Source organism: Parasteatoda tepidariorum, chromosome 11 (genome assembly GCF_982258835.1).
Source record: "Parasteatoda tepidariorum strain Cologne lab strain chromosome 11, Ptep-v5.0, whole genome shotgun sequence".
Taxonomy (NCBI): domain Eukaryota; kingdom Metazoa; phylum Arthropoda; class Arachnida; order Araneae; family Theridiidae; genus Parasteatoda; species Parasteatoda tepidariorum.
In genome coordinates, this window is record NC_141765.1 from 81,671,369 (window position 1) to 81,692,083 (window position 20,715).

General features: G+C 26.6%; 1 protein-coding gene across 1 annotated transcript in view; it reads left to right on the top strand.

Annotated features, from left to right (window-relative positions):
* The first annotated feature begins 291 nt into the window (after window positions 1-291).
* The window catches only part of LOC147801853 (protein espinas-like), a 32,500-nt gene continuing 12,076 nt past the window's right edge, over window positions 292-20,715 (top strand). Inside the window, exon 1 of the mRNA XM_087154517.1 lies at window positions 292-546. Coding sequence (XP_087010643.1) covers window positions 430-546 — 117 coding nt within the window. The 5' untranslated portion in view covers window positions 292-429. The remainder of the gene's footprint in view (window positions 547-20,715) is intronic.

Sequence of the window (20,715 nt, forward strand, 5' to 3'; positions counted from 1 at the left end):
TAACGATTGCACCCTCTTTCCCCACATCTGACTGATCATTAAATTCTTTTTTACTCGTAATGAAGTGGTGATTAGATAAACTTAGAAATTTTAGTCACTTTAACTTCCCTTTCAAACTCGAAATAAGTTAATGTAACTGAAAGTAAGAATTTTTTACCGAGCTAATGAAAGGCATTCTTTAATTAGCTAGGTTTCCAAAACTTCTTTCGTCCAGACGATTTTATTTCACCGTAAATGAAAATCGTCTGCTCTGAAGAAACTTATCAAAGACAGTTCTGGAAGAAAAAGAAATTATCGTCTACTCTGTCAAAGCTTTGATTAAAATCATAATGCACTCCGTTGTTGCTCCTTTTCTAAAGATGACAAATATTCTTATCTAATTATTAAACAAAATCGTAGTGATGTGAAAAAGTTGATGTAAGAATATAAATGTCAGGTATTATTATCAATAAGAAAGATAAAAGAAGTCTACGCCTGATTTCAAGTGGTAAAACTGTGCCAAATCCACATAGAAGGAAAGTACAGAATTTTTCGAATATTACAAAGGTAAGATTTTTGATGTCAAAATAAAAAGTTCCAAATTAAAAAAAAAAAAAAACAATTTTATTAAGAAATTATTTGTATCAGTGTATTTTAATCTTTCGGTAAAATAATTGTTTGCAAGAAAAAGCCTCTGTTGCACACGTTTTTTCTCGCTCCTTGAATATTTTGATTTTACCCATTGTTTTAAATCTAATTTCACTTATAATTATTAAAAATTTGAAAATATCAATCTAATGTTTTAGTAAGCAAGCTTTCTATACATAAATATTGCTTCAAACAATGTCTTCGTCAAAAAGTTTGTGTAAAGCATGTACAGAACCAATTCTGGAAGACTCGGATGGATTAACATGCGAGGGTGAATGCAATTCTGTTTTTCATTTTCATTATGGTGGTTTCACTGAAAGAGCTTTTAGAAGACTTACTGTTGATAAAAAACAAAAGTGGATCTACGTACAATGTTCAAAACCACAAGAAAACCCAACGAAAATAAAAAGTGCAACTAGCCCAGACATTCTCGACGATATATTACAGCAAAATAAAGACCTAAGAGAGTTAATAATTAAGAAATTCAATGATTTAACCCGATGAAATGAAATTCAACAGTGAAGTAATTCTAGAGTTGAAAAATTCTATCACAGAGCTACAAGATGTAAACAAAAATTTACAAGCAAAGAATGATCAGTTAACTGGAGAAAACGCAGAAATAAAGAAGGAAATAAATGAACTAAAAGAAGCAGATATTGAACTCAAGCAATATTCCGAATAGATCCAACTTTGAAATAAATAACTTACCCGAGTGTGAAAATGAAGACATACAACGTACAACATCCCAGATTGATAATGTTGCGAATACTAATATATCCGAAAATCTGATCACCGCTCACAGAGTCCCCAGCTTTAATAAAGATAAACCTAAACTTTAATAAAGATAAATCCAAATCTGTACGTGATGCTCTCTTAAAGAAACTGAGAAATCGCAAACTTACAACCTGCGAAGTCAACTCCAGGTTCACAGAAATGCCTGTTTACTTCAATGAACATTTGACTCCCTAACTGAAGCATCTATTTTATCTTTCACGTAAGGCTAAATATGAAAAGGGATTCAAGTTTTGTTGGGTTCGCGATGGTAAAATATTCCTGAGAAAAGATGAATCGTCCAAAATAATACATGTGAAATTATCTCAAGACCTTAATATTTCATCCAACTGAAGAAACATTTTTATCTGTGCCGGACTGCCTAAAAATTGAAAATTTGGATGATTTAAATTTTTTTATTACCTCAACCTGTAAGTTAAACATTAATATTCTACATATAAATATTAGAAGTTTAAGAGCCAACTTTGACAATTTTATTTCACATATTTCTAGCATGATTGAAAATATAAGTGTTATAATTATGTCGGAAATTTGGATTTACCAAAATGAAAATAATTTTTACTCAATAGATGGTTATAATTCGTACTTTAATTGCAGAAATAATAATCGCTCAGGAGGTGTTTGTGTTTTTAAAGATGTCTTGATATTTCAGAGTTAACTATACATTTTGTTTCCGCAGAATCTATATTACTTTATAGCAAATCCTTAGATTTATTATTTCTATCTTTATATAGATCTCATGATTTTAGTGTTGATTTGTTTTTAAAACTGACCTTAAAGTAATAATCTCTAGGCTTAAATATCCTAATATAATACTGATGGGTGATATAAATATTGATATTCTAAGTGATGATTTTATTACTCATGACTATATTAATTTATTATGCCAATTTGGATTTCAAAATTACACAGACAAACCAACTAGAGTAAATTCCTCGTCAACTTGCATTGATCATGTCTTCGTAAAAACAAATTTCAGTCAAGTCCGGAATATTCATAAATGACATAAACCATCACTATCCAACCTTTTGCAGTGTTTATGACGATGAGGTAAGTAAAATTAAGGAAACTGAAAATAAAATTTCAATCAACTATAATAAGCTCTATAATTTATCTGTCAAATTACAAATTTAATTATAATCCTCAAGATTCTCTTGATCAACAATATCGAAGTTTTATTTTCAAACTTAATAATTTAAAAAATAATTTTAAATATAGGCATAAATCAAACAAAAGAACCAAAAATAGCTGGATGACTAGTAATATCTTGATTTTAATTCGAAGAAAGGAAAAACTATTAAAAAAAACTAGAAAATATCCATGGGATGTTATTTACAAAACAGCATACAACACTATAGCTTCTGAGCTTGAGAACTTAATTAAAACAGCAAAATCAGAATATTTCAAAATCAAATTTTTAAATTGTGATTCAAATAAACAAAAATGGGATCTTGTCAATAGTATTATTGGTAATCAGAGCAAATCACCTACTTTACCTGATATTTTAAACGACTATGAATTTTCTGATCAATTCAATAAATCATTTGCAAATGCTAACAGTACCTCAAACCTAAATTCAAACAGTTTTCAAATATATATTTCACCAATTTTAACATCGTTTTTTTCCTAGAATTGAATGATTGTGATGTACTTTACTTAATAAATTCTCCTTCTAATAAAAACTCCTTTGACTATGACGGTATTAATGTAAAATTAATTAAACTATTTGCTCTCAATAATATAAATTTTATAACTAATTTCATCAATACCTCAATCAAGTCATCCATTTTTCCAACTTCTTTAAAAAGAGCAACCATAACTCCTATTTTTAAAATCGGCGATAAAAATTGCTTATCAAACTATAGACCAATTTCAATATTACCTGTTTTTTCTAAAATAATTGAAAAAGCTCTAGTGATAAAATGTATAATTATTTAAAGCATACAAATTTTTTCTCTGAAAATCATCATGGAATTAAAGACAAAAGTACAGAAAACGCTCTTTTGGTATAATTATTATTTTCTTCATAATAGTATTGCTGAAAATAAGATAACAGTAGCTATATTTCTTGATATATCAAAACTTTCGATAATGTCAATCACAATCTTTTAATCAAAAAATTAGAATTTGCTGACTTCAGAGGAATTATTTTAAATTTGTTTATTTCATATCTTTCAAACAGAGAACATAGAGTTAAAATCCGAAGTAATTTTAGTAATTATATTTATTCAAACCGTGGTGTTCCTCAAGGATCTATTCTAGGACCCTTATTGTTTATTATATTCATCAATGACTTTTGTCAACTCAAACTTTTTGGTAAAATAATAACATATGCTGATAATTCCGTAATTTTGTATTCTTGCACTGATTTAAATCAACTAATTTTTCAAATTGAATCTGATTTACGCGTAATTTCAAAATGGTTTACAGTAATTGACTTAAATTTAAATCTAAATAAAACTAAATAAATTTATTTCTGTTTAAGAAAGTCAGAATTTAACTTAAATTTAAAGTTTCACTCTCTCTCTCTCCTGTTAAAGTACTAATGGAAATTGTCAATGCTATATTCTACAATCTGTAAATAATATCAAATATTTAGGACTATATATCGATTCTAATTTGAAACGGAAAACACATATTAACAATTTAGTTAAAAAATTGCGTTTTGTTTCAGTAAAATTTTATCATAAAATAAAATTCATAAAGAATAAAATTCATTTCAATTTTGTGAAAGCACTCTATTACTCCTGGTTTTATTCTTTAATTAATTATGGCGCAATAATATATATATGGCGGTGAATATAAAACTAATTTACTTCCTTTAATCTCAGTTCAGAATAAATGCTTCAAGATTATTAATTTTCTAAACATAAATAATTCAAGTATTACTACTACCAATATATATATACAAGAATTAACCTATTACCATTTCGCCATAATGTATTTTTTCGTATTTTACTTTATTTACACAACAGTAAATTAATATGCAAATTAAAAACTAATGTGTCTGAAAGGAGACAGATTCTCCACTTTACAAAAGAAATTTCACGAAAACAGTTTTTTTACTTAGCACCTAAATTATATAATAAATTACCATTTCAGTTGCAAAAAATCCAAATATATTCTTCTTTTAAGCGTGCTTTATTTCAATTTGTGATGAACATTGACGATTTAGACCTCCATTTTTCACTTTAAGGGAAGCATTCGATTTTTTATACCAGTCTTGTGCCAATCCAAATGAATTTCTTATGTTACCTTTGTTATTTTTTTACATAGTTTCATGTATTTTTTTTTCTATTATTACAGTGTTCAGATATGATGTCTTATGATGAGCAAAATAATTTATGATTGTAATGTCCGCCCTTTTTCTTGAAAACTTTTTTTAAATTTCTATTTTAAATTTATTGTATTACTTTTCGTTGTCACCTGGACAGGATTTTCCTCTTGACGGCGAATATATATTCTTTGTATTTATGTGTTTGTTTTCCTTTTCCAATAAAGTTAGATTAGTTTGTTAAAAAATATGTATTGAGTAAATAGTACCAGACATGACATATAACATAGATTGTAAATATTATTATTATTATTGTTTTTGAAAGAAAAGGTAATAAAAGCATGTTTTAATTTTTTTTGGGAAGAAAACATCACTTTTTATAAACATTCAAGTTTTAACTGTCTCTTGCAATTTTTTTTTCTTTGTAGAAATCTATTTTATAATAAAGATTTTCTTTTTAAACTATCTAAACTAAAGATTATCTAGTCTCTCTAACAGTAGAGGGAAATATAGAACAAATGAATTTAAAATTTTCTAATTATTTGATACTAAATTTATTGTCGGCTACTATTTTAAGGACAAAAATATTCCAATAGGAGCCAATCCTAAAAAATTACAGTATGAGAAAAAAAGAGAAAGAAGAAGGGAAAAATATCTGACTTAATGATCGTATTTTTACGGACTACCGTACCATTTCAATGGTTTAAGAGGTAAAATAAAACTTTTTAATAGCTCTTACTGGTCCTTACAATTCGCTAGGTACTATTGTAGCTAGAAATAAAATTAATACAGATTAGAAGGCTAAAAATTGATTTTGTTTAAGTATGTAAAAAAAAAAAAAAAAAACACCATTATTTTGATGTTAAATTATGGTGAAAATAAAGTGATATGATGCATTAAAGCTCATTCTCTTGAAGAATCTTGCAGACTTGGAAAGTTGAAATTATTATGTAAAGCTGTTGGGCACGTGCTTTTTTTCTTCCTTTTCTGTTAAATCTGCTATTATCTGAAAATTAAAGTTACCTTATTCCAGCTTCCTGTCTCAATCACGGCAATACCATTTTGTATTACGGGTAATTTGTTTACATCACCGAATTTCTTAAATTTTTAATTTGTAGATTTTACCTTTTTTCAAGTTAAAAAAATTAACAATGCTTTGCTGTTTTAAAAAAAAAAACGCCCTAACACCATTTTTACTAATATTTTCATAAAAAGATCTATAAAATAAGACCTTCACTTTTCCCTATCGTTTTCAGGAAACACAATCTTGCATACATTTATTACTTTTCAATAATTTTAAGGTCATTAATTCGATAAAAAAAATGAAAAAGTATTATCTTAATGGTTAAACGTTTAAAAAGGAAGAATCAGAAAGGTGAAAAGTTCTAAAACGTGATTACGGAGGAAGGTTTCCTCCATAAATAGTTTTTAAAAAAATCATTGAAAGTGGTCGTTTTGCCTAGGATTTTTCGCATTTTTTTTACTAATTGTCAACGCATTCCCACTTGCAGTCTCTTTTTTCCTCCCAAACGCCCTTTAAGAACAAACATATTTAACCACAATTTTAACTAAAAACAAGTGAGGTCAGAAAGGCCTTACTGTGAATCTGCTGCAGTTCTTTCTGGTCGTAATTTCTTTGAGGGGGAAAAATTATTTTAATATTAAACTTTTCTTCTGAGAAACAAGAGAGGGATAAAGTAATAGAGGGAGTAATACGTGATCAACTGTAACAAATAAGGAAATTTTGTGGGAAAAAAAAGTTTAAATAAGAAACTGGAAAAAATTAACCTTTTTTTTGTACAATTTAATAGACAAAACCCAACAAAATCTTTCTACAATTACTTATGTCCTGAATTTTTCCCCGTGTTAACCCTCTTATGAAAATTTTAAATGATAAAAGAATTATTTTCTTCCTTCATACCTACGAGCTCCAACGGGAATGAGAATTCACTTTATTATTTTTTTTTTTTCTTAACAAGGGGGGAAAATCTTCTCTCCTTGCTGTTTCTGTTCGAGAATTTTTCACCCCTCTTGTTCTTCATAAGAAGTTTAACGGTAAAAGTAATATTTAAAGAAGAATTTATGATCATAAAATTACCGAAACGTGATGAATGCAGTGGAAGTATGTCCCCAGAAAAAGTGAACGGTGAGAAAAAATGGGGGTCATATTCTGTTTCATTTCAGGGCCGTTCTGCATAAAAATCAGCTGGTCTCAGTATTTTTCTTCTTCCATGCAGCGAAGTGCACTCAAAGATCAATGACGTCATCCAAGATTGAGTTAAAAATATTAGTCAAGAATGTTCTATTTGGATGTAATTAATGTTCAGAACAGTGGCGTGCAGAGGTGGGTGGCTGTAGATGCCTGGAGTAAGCGATTTAATTAAATGTTCCTTAAAAGAGGAGTATAATCACTAAGGAAAGAAAATAAAACAATTAAATAAGAAAAATATTGGAAATATATATGTTGATGTTCGTAAAAAAAGTATAATCTCTAGAGGAAGAAAATTGAAACCTGTAAACAAAAATTACATTGGAAAGATATATGTTGATGTCCGTGAAAAGAGGAGTATAATTACTAGAGGAAGAAATTAAAAATCTTTAAATAAAAAATATATGGGAAATATATATGTTTATGCTCGAGAAAGAAAGAATATAATTAATTGAGGAAGAAAATTAAAACCATTAAATAAAAAGTACATTGAAAAGATACATGTTGATGTCCGTGAAAAGAGGAGTATAATTACTAGAGGAAGAAATTAATAATCTTTAAGTAAAAAATATATGGGAAATATATATGTTTATGCTCGAGAAAGAAAGAATATAATTAATTGAGGAAGAAAATTAAAACCATTAAATAAAAAGTACATTGAAAAGATACATGTTGATGTCCGTGAAAAGAGGAGTATAATTACTAGAGGAAGAAATTAACAATCTTTAAATAAAAAATATATAGAAATATATATGTTTATGCTCGAGAAAGAAAGAATATAATTAATTGAGGAAGAAAATTGAAACCTGTAAATAAAAATTACATTGGAAAGATACATGTTGATGTCCGTGAAAAGAGGAGTATAATTACTAGAGGAAGAAATTAAAAATCTTTAAATAAAAAATATATGGGAAATATATATGTTTATACTCGAGAAAGAAAGAATATAATTAATTGATTAGAAAAATTAAAACCATTAAATAAAAAGTACATTGAAAAGATACATGTTGATGTCCGTGAAAAGAGGAGTATAATTACTAGAGGAAGAAATTAAAAATCTTTAAATAAAAAATATATGGGAAATATATATGTTTATACTCGAGAAAGAAAGAATATAATTAATTGATTAGAAAAATTAAAACCATTAAATAAAAAGTACATTGAAAAGATACATGTTGATGTCCGTGAAAAGAGGAGTATAATTACTAGAGGAAGAAATTAACAATCTTTAAATAAAAAATATATAGAAATATATATGTTTATGCTCGAGAAAGAAAGAATATAATTAATTGAGGAAGAAAATTGAAACCTGTAAATAAAAATTACATTAGAAAGATACATGTTGATGTCCGTGAAAAGAGGAGTATAATTACTAGAGGAAGAAATTAAAAATCTTTAAATAAAAAATATATGGGAAATATATATGTTTATACTCGAAAAAGAAAGAATATAATTAATTGATTAGAAAAATTAAAACCATTAAATAAAAAGTACATTGAAAAGATACATGTTGATGTCCGTGAAAAGAGGAGTATAATTACTAGAGGAAGAAATTAAAAATCTTTAAATAAAAAATATATGGGAAATATATATGTTTATACTCGAGAAAGAAAGAATATAATTAATTGATTAGAAAAATTAAAACCATTAAATAAAAAGTACATTGAAAAGATACATGTTGGTGTCCGTGAAAAGAGGAGTATAATTACTAGAGGAAGAAATTAAAAATCTTTAAATAAAAAATATATGGGAAATATATATGTTTATACTCGAGAAAGAAAGAATATAATTAATTGATTAGAAAAATTAAAACCATTAAATAAAAAGTACATTGAAAAGATACATGTTGATGTCCGTGAAAAGAGGAGTATAATTACTAGAGGAAGAAATTAATAATCTTTAAGTAAAAAATATATGGGAAATATATATGTTTATGCTCGAGAAAGAAAGAATATAATTAATTGAGGAAGAAAATTAAAACCATTAAATAAAAAGTACATTGAAAAGATACATGTTGATGTCCGTGAAAAGAGGAGTATAATTACTAGAGGAAGAAATTAACAATCTTTAAATAAAAAATATATAGAAATATATATGTTTATGCTCGAGAAAGAAAGAATATAATTAATTGAGGAAGAAAATTGAAACCTGTAAATAAAAATTACATTGGAAAGATACATGTTGATGTCCGTGAAAAGAGGAGTATAATTACTAGAGGAAGAAATTAAAAATCTTTAAATAAAAAATATATGGGAAATATATATGTTTATACTCGAGAAAGAAAGAATATAATTAATTGATTAGAAAAATTAAAACCATTAAATAAAAAGTACATTGAAAAGATACATGTTGATGTCCGTGAAAAGAGGAGTATAATTACTAGAGGAAGAAATTAACAATCTTTAAATAAAAAATATATAGAAATATATATGTTTATGCTCGAGAAAGAAAGAATATAATTAATTGAGGAAGAAAATTGAAACCTGTAAATAAAAATTACATTGGAAAGATACATGTTGATGTCCGTGAAAAGAGGAGTATAATTACTAGAGGAAGAAATTAAAAATCTTTAAATAAAAAATATATGGGAAATATATATGTTTATACTCGAGAAAGAAAGAATATAATTAATTGATTAGAAAAATTAAAACCATTAAATAAAAAGTACATTGAAAAGATACATGTTGATGTCCGTGAAAAGAGGAGTATAATTACTAGAGGAAGAAATTAACAATCTTTAAATAAAAAATATATAGAAATATATATGTTTATGCTCGAGAAAGAAAGAATATAATTAATTGAGGAAGAAAATTGAAACCTGTAAATAAAAATTACATTGGAAAGATACATGTTGATGTCCGTGAAAAGAGGAGTATAATTACTAGAGGAAGAAATTAAAAATCTTTAAATAAAAAATATATGGGAAATATATATGTTTATACTCGAGAAAGAAAGAATATAATTAATTGATTAGAAAAATTAAAACCATTAAATAAAAAGTACATTGAAAAGATACATGTTGATGTCCGTGAAAAGTGGAGTATAATTACTAGAGGAAGAAATTAACAATCTTTAAATAAAAAATATATAGAAATATATATGTTTATGCTCGAGAAAGAAAGAATATAATTAATTGAGGAAGAAAATTGAAACCTGTAAATAAAAATTACATTGGAAAGATACATGTTGATGTCCGTGAAAAGAGGAGTATAATTACTAGAGGAAGAAATTAAAAATCTTTAAATAAAAAATATATGGGAAATATATATGTTTATACTCGAGAAAGAAAGAATATAATTAATTGATTAGAAAAATTAAAACCATTAAATAAAAAGTACATTGAAAAGATACATGTTGATGTCCGTGAAAAGAGGAGTATAATTACTAGAGGAAGAAATTAAAAATCTTTAAATAAAAAATATATGGGAAATATATATGTTTATACTCGAGAAAGAAAGAATATAATTAATTGATTAGAAAAATTAAAACCATTAAATAAAAAGTACATTGAAAAGATACATGTTGATGTCCGTGAAAAGAGGAGTATAATTACTAGAGGAAGAAATTAAAAATCTTTAAATAAAAAATATATGGGAAATATATATGTTTATACTCGAGAAAGAAAGAATATAATTAATTGATTAGAAAAATTAAAACCATTAAATAAAAAGTACATTGAAAAGATACATGTTGATGTCCGTGAAAAGAGGAGTATAATTACTAGAGGAAGAAATTAATAATCTTTAAGTAAAAAATATATGGGAAATATATATGTTTATGCTCGAGAAAGAAAGAATATAATTAATTGAGGAAGAAAATTAAAACCATTAAATAAAAAGTACATTGAAAAGATACATGTTGATGTCCGTGAAAAGAGGAGTATAATTACTAGAGGAAGAAATTAACAATCTTTAAATAAAAAATATATAGAAATATATATGTTTATGCTCGAGAAAGAAAGAATATAATTAATTGAGGAAGAAAATTGAAACCTGTAAATAAAAATTACATTGGAAAGATACATGTTGATGTCCGTGAAAAGAGGAGTATAATTACTAGAGGAAGAAATTAAAAATCTTTAAATAAAAAATATATGGGAAATATATATGTTTATACTCGAGAAAGAAAGAATATAATTAATTGATTAGAAAAATTAAAACCATTAAATAAAAAGTACATTGAAAAGATACATGTTGATGTCCGTGAAAAGAGGAGTATAATTACTAGAGGAAGAAATTAAAAATCTTTAAATAAAAAATATATGGGAAATATATATGTTTATACTCGAGAAAGAAAGAATATAATTAATTGATTAGAAAAATTAAAACCATTAAATAAAAAGTACATTGAAAAGATACATGTTGATGTCCGTGAAAAGAGGAGTATAATTACTAGAGGAAGAAATTAACAATCTTTAAATAAAAAATATATAGAAATATATATGTTTATGCTCGAGAAAGAAAGAATATAATTAATTGAGGAAGAAAATTGAAACCTGTAAATAAAAATTACATTGGAAAGATACATGTTGATGTCCGTGAAAAGAGGAGTATAATTACTAGAGGAAGAAATTAAAAATCTTTAAATAAAAAATATATGGGAAATATATATGTTTATACTCGAGAAAGAAAGAATATAATTAATTGATTAGAAAAATTAAAACCATTAAATAAAAAGTACATTGAAAAGATACATGTTGATGTCCGTGAAAAGAGGAGTATAATTACTAGAGGAAGAAATTAAAAATCTTTAAATAAAAAATATATGGGAAATATATATGTTTATACTCGAGAAAGAAAGAATATAATTAATTGATTAGAAAAATTAAAACCATTAAATAAAAAGTACATTGAAAAGATACATGTTGATGTCCGTGAAAAGAGGAGTATAATTACTAGAGGAAGAAATTAAAAATCTTTAAATAAAAAATATATGGGAAATATATATGTTTATGCTCGAAAAAGAAAGAATATAATTAATTGAGGAAGAAAATTAAAACCATTAAATAAAAAGTACATTAGAAAGATACATGTTGATGTCCGTGAAAAGAGGAGTATAATTACTAGAAGAAAAAATTAAAGCCTTTAAATAAAAAGTATATTAGAAATAATATACATGCTGATAAAAATTTAAATTCATATTTTTAATAAAATTTTTTTATAATTTTAAGCTAAAATTATTGGATGGTAATTTTTTTTGTGCTTAATTGTGATCTTTTTCTTCAATATTTCAATATTTCAATGCCGTAAAACTTCGTTAGCAAATTAGTTTGAAAATTAGATTGTTTTTTTCATAAATTATTTTTATATTTACCTATTAAAAAAATTAGTTCCATTTTAGGAATAATAAATAGATTTAATATGTTTCCGTCAATAAATTATAGCTTTGGTGAGTATTCTGCTTAATATACAGGACAACAATTTATTATTTTTTTTCTCACTTATAGTAAATAAAAGTACCTCCTCTCCACAACTATTGCCAATAAAAGGATTTTACAATGGATCATAAAATGATCGATTTACATTTTGAGTTCGGCTGACATATTTAAAATTGTTTTTGTTTAGATGTTTACTCTTTAAGGAAAATAATAATTGTAATTTCGAAATATTAATATTTTTTTTAAATAAAACTTTAACTTAATCGTCGTTCTTCTTTTTGGCTGAATGCCTGGGTTTTTACTCCCTTTCTGTTAGTATGTGTGTCTTTTATGTATTTTTTTATTATTTATTCATATATTTGATTTTAAAAAATACTAAAATACGTGCTTAGATTATTTCGATACAAAAAGTTTTTCATTAGCTAAAATAGCTCCAGATATTTAACGAAGTACGTAATTTGTTAATATTAAGAGATTAGGAATCCGAATCGGTGGAAAAAAGGCATGTTTATTCGAGGAAACTACGCTTCTGTATCTGATTTCGTAACTTAAAATATCGTTTGCTCTAATTACTTAAGGTCTGTCCCTCGATATTGCTCGCTTAACTAAAAGAACGTTTATAGCAAGATGTGAAAATAAGGAGAAGCAAGATGTGAAAATAAGAGGGATCCAATTTTCAAATATCGATTCTTTCAGTAGCTTTATATTTTTTAATAAATAATTTAAAATACTTTCCAATAAAGCAGTAATGAAGTAAAACTAAAGTTTAAAATCTCAACTTTTTAGTGAAGCTTTGGTATTTCATAAGACATTGTATACTCTTTACATGAATTATTTTGCGCATTTGAAAAGAGAGGAGACTGTAAGTTTAAAAAAAAAATATTTTTGCCTTCGAACTGAAAGTTTTGAAAACGAAGTGATCATAAGAGCGGAAGAAGTTCCTCCCACCAATTCTGGCATTTGAAGTAAGATAGTTATCGTCATGTGTTGTCTCTATCCAGCTCACTTTATATTGGCTCGCTTGGTGAGTAGTTTTCTTCGCCAAACATTATCTCGATTGCGCAATATTTCAAAAACAACTAATTGCAATTTAAATTTCATCCAATTTAAAGCTCAAGAATTCGCATTGAAATGAGAGTTTTTATTTGACAATGTATTGAATCCAAAAACTCAAATAGATTTTGCTTTTAATCGCAAAACGAAAAGTATTTATATTTATTGTTTATTAACAAAGAGGCTGTGGGGCAGGTACTGGAGCGCAGAAACAGGAAATCTGCATTTTATATCATTTTTATTTTTAAAGTATCTTATTAACATGTATCTATATATAGTGGTCTAAAAAGTAAAAATTGTTCAGTTTTCCCCTTCAAGTAGATTAAAATTGTCTACTTATTTAAGAAATCAAGGTTGCAAAGTTTCAACAAAATTGAATAATATTTATTAATCACTCCAATTGCTTGAATTTAATACATTTTGAATATAGTAATTTTTGGAGAAACCTTGTGTCTGAGAGATTAATCCTAGCAATAAATCACTTGTGCTACCACTTTTTAAATTTTTTTTTGACAAAATAACTGTCCTTTTATAAGGACACTAGGTACAAATAGGTTAAATGAATGCGTGACATAAAGAAAGGATTGTAAAAGATATTATGACAAAGAGTTTTCGAGTTACTACTCTTATATATTGGAAAACTTGACATGAAAATCATAAGTCTATATTGCCAGTTGTCACATTTGCTTCCCGGTTTTGTTCAACTTCATGAGCAAAATTCTAAAATAATATTTCACATTTTAATTTACATTTGACAATGTATTGACAATGGCAATGTATTTTGACAATGTATTGAATACGAAACTCAATAAATTTTGCTCTTTTATATAAAAAACGAAGAGAAATTCATATTTATTTTTATTAACAAGGAGGTTGAGGAGACGTGGAGCAGTATTGATAACCGGCGCGCAACAAGAAATCAACTTTTCATATAATTTTTATTTTTGATTCAAAATCTGGTCATTTATTTGTACTACCCTTTTCGAAAATGAAATAAATAATAACTAATCCATTTTTATAAGTTATAAAAAAAAGAATATATATATATATATATATATATATATATATATATATATATATATATATATATATATATATATATATATATATATATATATATATATATGTATGTATCCACTTGACTTAGAAAGTTTTTAGACTATAAGATTGAGAGAAAATAAAACATTTATGAGTCATTTATCTTTCAATTTAAATAGTTTCTTTTAAGTGAAATTTCCTTTAAGTCATAATTTAGATATCAGCTGCAATGCACAATTCTTCCTAAAATTATTCCATGCTTTATCCGCACGTTTAATAAATTACTGAAACTAATTGTTGAGTGTGAGGTAGATATCACAGACGACTGTATAATTTACAATTAAAATGATGCATTTGGAAAAGCTAAGTTCATGTTTCAGAACTGCTTTGTAAGAAATTTTATTTTCGTTCTTTTCCTTTTGTGAGTTTCATTTATATTTTCATTGAGTTCTCATAACTGTACCTTGCATAAAAATAAAAAATAATGAAAAGATGTTATTAAGAATCGTTTTGATTCTGAAATAGATTAAAATAAAAATATAACTAATTGAACAGAGTGTCACTGTTTTAATGTTGGAAGTTTTTGTCATGTTTTGTGTTGACAAAAATATTTTAAATTTTCCGATAAAATTACGTAATTCTTTTGCATTTCAAATGTCATTAAAAAGGTGTAATGTTGTACAGTGTGAAATAAAAATTGAATACTTGGAAGGCTTTTGATCTGGATTGTATTTTTATGCATAAAATCTTAATATTTCGAAGGGTTTACCTTTAATATGTTAATTAATGAGCGCGGACAAAGAAAAAACTAAAACCAGAGACAAAACTGCTCTGCTTTTTTATAAACGAGCTATTTTTTGCGATTAATTTGGATTTTTGATTCTCAAACATGGATTTTTGAGTCTCAAGAAAAAAGATTCATAGTATAATCAGGAGGGCAGTTGAAAATTTAACACCTTAATGTTAATAATAGTTTTTGTTTTTCACTGTGTCTATAAAACTGTTTAAGATAAAAAAAATTTTTTTTCGTTATAAGAACTTCTTTTACCTGGCAAAGAAATTTCTTAATAAATGTACTTTACATTTCATTATTATTTACCTAAAAAGAATCACCAAAAACCTTATGAATTCTAACGCGTATTAATTTTACGTCAGTTTCTACTAAGTTATTATAAATGAAAAAAAATTTAAACAAAAAATTTGTTGAATAGTTTTTGAGCTATTCAAAGACTATTTGTTTTAAATTTCCAATTTTCGAGAAATATTTGATCGACTTAGCTGAAATTTTAGATTTTGTCAGTTAAAGTTACTTAGTTTAAGAAGAAAAAAGTTATATAGCATACAATTCAAAACGGTTATGATCATTATTAAGATAAATAATTAAAAAAATTGATAAATATTTTTAATACAATTCTTTGAATGAAATTATAATTTTAAAAACAAATTTTATAAGTTTCAGCAAAATTTGTTGGATTCATTTGAACAGTTCTAGAGCTATGGCAAAATATCATAAGCAAACATTTACATAAAATTTTTGATTCTTCTCCTTACTGAATTATTGGATACAGATTTTTCAAATTATAGCTACTCCTACATTTTGATATTTCGAATCTATAGAAAAAAGGCATGTTGTTTAGAGGAAGTACGTATTTGTAAATGATGTCGTTATTTGAAACATCATTAATTAATTGGCATATTTAAGACTTCGAACCATAAAGACTAACCATTAGTACGTCGATCATTGGATTAAATGGTTAGTTTGCGAGCTGTACGTCAAATTCTTTTCTACCCTATTCACAGATTCTTTTTAACTTCAAATGAAGACACTAAAATAAAATAAATTTGATTTTCTAATATAGTTCTCTTTCTAATAATATTGTTTAGTTATTTATTTTCTTATTTTAAAAGAAACATGCTAGATCCAATGTTAGAATTCTTCGTAATCCAGAGAATAAAATCTTCTTCAAAACACCACAAAGAGTCTTTCCAAATTTAGATGTTTCAAAACACATGTTCAGCTGGAGTTTAAAAGCTAATGTGAGACAGTGTTTTATAGAAAACAGTGTTTTTTTCTCTAGAAGTAGGGAAAACAAAGAAAGCTCTAACAATCAGCACACCATCTGAAAGATTTATTTTTGAATGAGAATACTTTCTTAAGGAAATGTTTAAAAATAAAATTTTCACATTGCTGAGAATTACAAACACTTTTTGTGTAAGCCTTGTTTTTGCAGCGAATCCATATTTTCGCAGTAAAATTAAAATAGTTTCGCTATTTTTTCCAGGAACTTTGAATGATTCCAATTTTATTATTATTTAAAATTTGTGAAAATTGGGGAATATATATATATATAAATGCGTATATTCACCAATAATATTTTCTCACATTATTAAGAATCAGATGTGCAGCATAAAAAACTACTTTAATTACTCATATCTATCGCAATTTTAAACGAATTTTTCTTAAAACTTTAAAGCAATAATTTTGTGATCAATTTTGAATTGATCTAATAGTTTTGTTAAATTTTAGTGAATATTTTCAAAGTTATAGCAAGAAAAAAAAATGCAGGATAAAAAAATATAGGACGTGTTTTATAAAAACGTTCATACCTCTGTAAATATTTAAGCTAGATTCACGAAATTTCCCGCAATTTTCGCATGTAATAACCAAAATACCAGTTGTAAGTTAAAAATTTATTACTCCTTTTTTTGGCATAGGATGTTCAAAAACATTTTTTTTCAGTTTGTAAATTATTGACGATCCCACGAACCTCAAAAGCTTTATAAACACAATCATAATTTATTATATAAACATCACTCACCACGTGAAAGTGGCAGAAATTCTGGCCAGAAGTTTCCTTTTTTCTAAATACAAGAATTTTTCTACAATTCTTTGATGTCAACTGTAACTTACATTAGAATAGTACAATTAATAAAAGCCTATCATTACAATATGAGAAAGCCTTTCAATGGAGACAAGGTCAAAAATAACTTTAATAAAAAGTTGAATGCTTAATCGCTAATGCTAAATCAAATATTCTTGAAGTCACACGCAAGTTTTTTTTCTTGATTTTGAGGAGAAAACTAAAGTGCTTGTATCAGTCATGTCAACATTGATAGGAATTTTTTTTTTTAAAATCTGTTACAGAACTAAAATTTTAGTATGATAAGAGACCCAACAGAAACACTGAATGTGGATATATATATATATATATATATATATATATATATATATATATATATATATATATATATATATATATATATATATATATATATATATATATATATATATATATATATATATATATATATATATATAAAGCAGAAAGACTTAGAAAGAAGGAACATGCGAAATGATTAAAGTAATCTAGAAAAAGCAATTTCATTAGGCGATTCAGTTATTAATGTAGTGCCTAAAATAATAAACTGACCACCATGAATAACTTTTGATTTAGTGATTGTATCCAAACAATCTAGAACTCAAACTTAATGGTTTAAAGAGGGGACATCAAATATGCTAATTAATTAGGGCTGACGATACTTTAAGTTGCGAAATTAGACACAAAAATGTACTTTCTCTGACTAAACTTAGCTTTTTTTATGACGGATTTGGATTTTTGACCCCCAAAATATAAGGGGTAGTCGCAATTTTTGAAATATGTGAAATATGGTACCCACAGTTCAGTTTGGAAAGCAATCCAAAGTTTGGATGTCTTAATGCTAATTTTACTTCTTGCATATCTCACCATATCTCGAGAACTTTTTTAGCAAATTGAAAAATTTTTGCACACAATTGTAAAATTCGATTATCCAAAGATAATTTCATGCAAGTAGTAATTTTTTTTAAATATTGTTTAGTTTTTATTACTTTATTTTGAAATAGTCGAACAAATGTTGAATTTTAAGGTAAATGATTTTTACTTCAACTAAAGGAATGTAATTTTATATGGCAAAATGCAAATTGGAGTGATTTCGGTTGAAAGTTTCTTAAAAAGTGAATTTTAAAGAAACGACTTTTTTAAAATTCGATTTCTTTGGAACTATTGGACCGATTTCACTTCACATTTGTAATTTGTTACGCAAAATTACATTCTTTGAAATGACATAAAAAATTGCAAAACCTTACAATTCAAAATTTTTCGACTAATAATAAATTAAATAATAAAAAATAATAAATATTTACCAAAAGTTATTTTTTCGTGGAATTATCTTTCAATTAAGAAGTTTTATAATTGCCAGCGAAAATTTTTCATTTCGCTTGCAAATTTCTCGGATATATGACGAAATACGCAAAAAGAAAAATTAGCATTAAGGTATCCAAACTTTAGATCGCTCTCCTAACCGAACTATAGGGATCTTGTTCTTCTTCTTTGTCAACAGCCCCCTGCAGGTCTTGGCTGCCTCAACAGCAGGGCTAAAGAGAATACAAGGGCTAGTTCACTCCGCTCTTAGAGCTGAAGCTACGATTTCCCTCCTCATGACGTCACTGTGTCCACAGATCTCGTAGATCGCAAGCAAAGATATGATACCTTTGCATCTTTCTCTTTGTAAAAATAAGTTAGACTTTTTCTGGTTATTAGCCTTCAAACTTTACGTAATTAACACATTATTTCCGTTCATAAACATAGTTCAAAAAAAACTTTCTTGGTTATTATATTAAAAAAATACCATTTTAAACTTATAAAAATGTTTTGCTGGTTGGTGAAAATGACACGATAAATACTTTATTTTAAAAAGTTCAGTTTTAACTTTAACTTTTAATAAAAATGAAGGCATATATCGACACTTTTTTTATCTACATATTTTTTTATAAAGATAAGTTAAGTTAAATTTAGAATCCCTGATTTTAAAATATGTCGTTAATAGCAATTTGTTCATACTTCATCATTAGGAAACATCAACCTTAAACGCTAATTACTGAAACAAAATAATAATTTAGGTTCATAATGACATTAGAAATTTTACAATTGTTTACAGACATTTAAATTTACGATGATATAATTTATAGATATTTAAATTGAAGAGAATATAATTTTTAAAAAAAATCATAAATATTTAGAATAACTACATTAAAAAATATGTTATGAAATTAGGAGAATTTCAACTATATACTATATATTTTATTTATACTTTTTACTTACATTTTAATTTTCTTTGACTTTATCTATTTTTTAATTCTTTTCACCTGCCTTTCTTTATGAAGTAACGAGGCGGTTTCTATTTACAAAATGAATTTTTATAAAAGTTCTTTACGACAGAATAAACGTATTGCTGTTTTATATTAACTGTGTCATTTCGGAATCCATTCTTTACATAGTTGTTCATTTACTTTAGGGAACACCTCGAAAAATTATACTTTTTCCTTTTGTTTCTATATCAGAATTTTTGCAAGTTGCAATCGCGCAAACTGGCATTTCGATAATAGTTTTAAATTCTTGTAAATTCACTGCAAAAACTGAGGAAAGTCATTATAGAAAATAACAAATGTCTTAGAATATCTCGCAAAAAGAAATGATCCAATATTAGTTAGAGCTAGTAAGACCAAACGCTCCGTTCTTGAAGTAAAAGTGCGAGCTTTGCGCCAAAGTGACGTCACTAGAGTGACGTCGGAGGATCGGCGCGGCAAGAGATACTTCAAAGGAGTGAACCAGCCCTTCTATTCCCTTTAGCCCTGCTCAACAGCTGACAAACACCAGGGTTTCCTATACATAGCAACTCCCTTCCAATTTCTAATCTTTAGGGTTTTCAAATCATTTTCGATGTCGTTGAGCCATCTAGTAGGGGGTCTGCCTCTGGGACGTGACCCCTCGGGGTTCTTAAAGGTGACTATTCTCATGGCGCTATTTTCAGGGTTTCTCCGTAGATGACCCAGCCATCTCAGCCTATTACTGCGAATTATTTGTGAAATTTGGGCTGCTGGTAGAGCTCGAAGTTATATCTAGTTTGCCAGCTTCCCCTTTCTTGAATTGCGCCAGAGATGGCTCTGAAGATCTTTCTTTCAAAGGTGTCTAGTGTCCTCTGTATATCTGAATTTAGGGTTCACTTCCATAAAGTAGTACAGGGAGTATGAGTGTCTTATAGAGTCTTAACTTTGTTTTTCGGCTGAGAAGATTCGATCTTAGCTCTATAGGGATCACATTTCCCAAATTGTGGCTACGCCCTAGATATTAGGGGTCAGAAATCCGTATGTTTATTCAGAGAAAGTACGTTTTTGTGTCTGCTTTTCTATTTTAAAATATCTTCTTCAAAATCTAATTAGCCTATTTGAAGTCACTCTCTCGAATAGTTAAGATTAAGTCCTAGAACGAGAAGATCCAATCATTAGATCAAATGTTATTCAGGGTG